Below are 1675 nucleotides of genomic sequence, written 5' to 3'. Positions count from 1 at the left end.
TAGCACACATGGAAAGGAAAGCGATGAGAAAGATGCGGCAGACAGAAAACCATGAGGCGAACCATGTATCAACAAGCCGCCTCAGAGAACGTTGCAACAGTGCAGCTTTTCAACAAGGAGGCTGGAGCTCCATTTCCAAAGCCAATTAGCGATCTCAAAAGAGAGAGAAATCATCGGGCTGTTAACACTAATTAGGCTAGGCTAGGCTATATAGACATGAAAAAAACAAAAAAACATTACAAAAATAATGAATTCGCTATGGCATTAGGATATCTGTTCTGGGAATTGATGTAGAGTAGTGGGGATATATCATGCCCCCCCCCCCCCTCCCCCCCCCTCCCCCGGGGATAAAAGATACTGATCAGAGGGAGGGATAAGAAAAGCAGAAGAGGGGTGGAAATCCCCACGGATCCCGGCAGCAAATCGTACCTTGACGATATGGAATTAATTAAATAAAAATGTAGCTTTTTTCTTTTTTTTTTTTACAATTCAATTGATTATGTACAGTAAAGAGACTGTCACTGTTATCAACATGAAGTTACTGGAGAAGAGAGATTAAGGAGTGTGTGTGTGTGTGTGTGTGTGTGTGTGTGTGTGTGTGTGTGTGTGTGTGTGTGTGTGTGTGTGTGTGTGTGTGTGTGTGTGTATGTATGTATGTATGTGCATGTGTGTGTCCTACCTGTTCAAACAGAGTCATAGCAAACTTCTGGTGCGGTATGCAGTGTTTGGCCGTACAGATGTCCTCTCTGGTCTCAGCACTGATGTGGAAGTGGATACGCATCAGGAGGTTCTCCTATAAACACACACACACACACACACACACACACACACACACACACACTGTTACTCAGGGTGGGTGTGTATTTGTGTTTGAGTGTGTGTGTGTACAAGGATATGAGTAAGTGTGTGAGAGTAAGTGTGTGTGTGTGTGTGTGTGTGTGTGTGTGTGTGTGTGTGTGTGTGTGTGTGTGTGTGTGTGTAGTCGTCCCTCCGTGTCAGTGCTGTTGTTAATCTGATTGTGGGAGCAGCATCTATATTTCATAAGAACCGGCTGGATTCCCTGACTGAACACATTTACTACCAATCGATCAGATAGTGCCTTGCTGACACACACACACACACACACACACACACACACACACACACACACACACAGGCAAAAGGAATGAAGAGAGGAGAGAGAGTGTGGGAGAAAAACCAAAAGAGAAGGGTAGGGTAGAAAGGAAGAAAGAGAAAACCCCAAATAATAGGAGAGTAGGGGGAGAGAGGGGGAGAGAGGAGGAGAGAGGGAGAGAGAACTGTTGCTGAGAGAGAGGAGAGGAGAGAGGGGAAGCTATCAGGTGAATCTCCCTCTCCCCCACTCTCCATCTCTCCCACCCCTCTCTCTCATATTCCCCCTCTTCCTCTCCTCTCTCTTCCTCTCTTTGTTGACTGATCTCTCCATCTCTTATTAGCTTAAAAGCAATTATCTGTATCGATGTTTCTCTACTGTGTCCTTACAGCAAAATCACTGAGACAAACACAATCTATAGGCTTTAATCAGTCACACATCACACACACACATCACACACGCACGCACACATACACACACGAACGCACACACTTGCATGCACGCACGTATGCACGCGCACGCGCGCACACAGACACGCGCGACACACACACACACACACACACA

General features: G+C 46.1%; 2 protein-coding genes across 2 annotated transcripts in view; both read right to left on the bottom strand.

Annotated features, from left to right (window-relative positions):
* bicral (BICRA like chromatin remodeling complex associated protein) overlaps nucleotides 1-1675 on the bottom strand; it is a 253681-nt gene that overhangs the window by 8649 nt on the left and 243357 nt on the right. Inside the window, 1 exon segment of the mRNA XM_083688175.1 lies at nucleotides 680-793. Coding sequence (XP_083544301.1) covers nucleotides 680-793 — 114 coding nt within the window.
* LOC310817069 (LIM domain-binding protein 3-like) overlaps nucleotides 1-1675 on the bottom strand; it is a 94924-nt gene that overhangs the window by 64472 nt on the left and 28777 nt on the right. The window lies entirely within an intron of this gene.

Source organism: Argentina silus (assembly GCF_951799395.1).
Source record: "Argentina silus genome assembly, chromosome: 16".
Taxonomy (NCBI): domain Eukaryota; kingdom Metazoa; phylum Chordata; class Actinopteri; order Argentiniformes; family Argentinidae; genus Argentina; species Argentina silus.
Note: the sequence above shows the minus strand (reverse complement) of the source record. Positions and strands in the feature narration are given on the sequence as shown.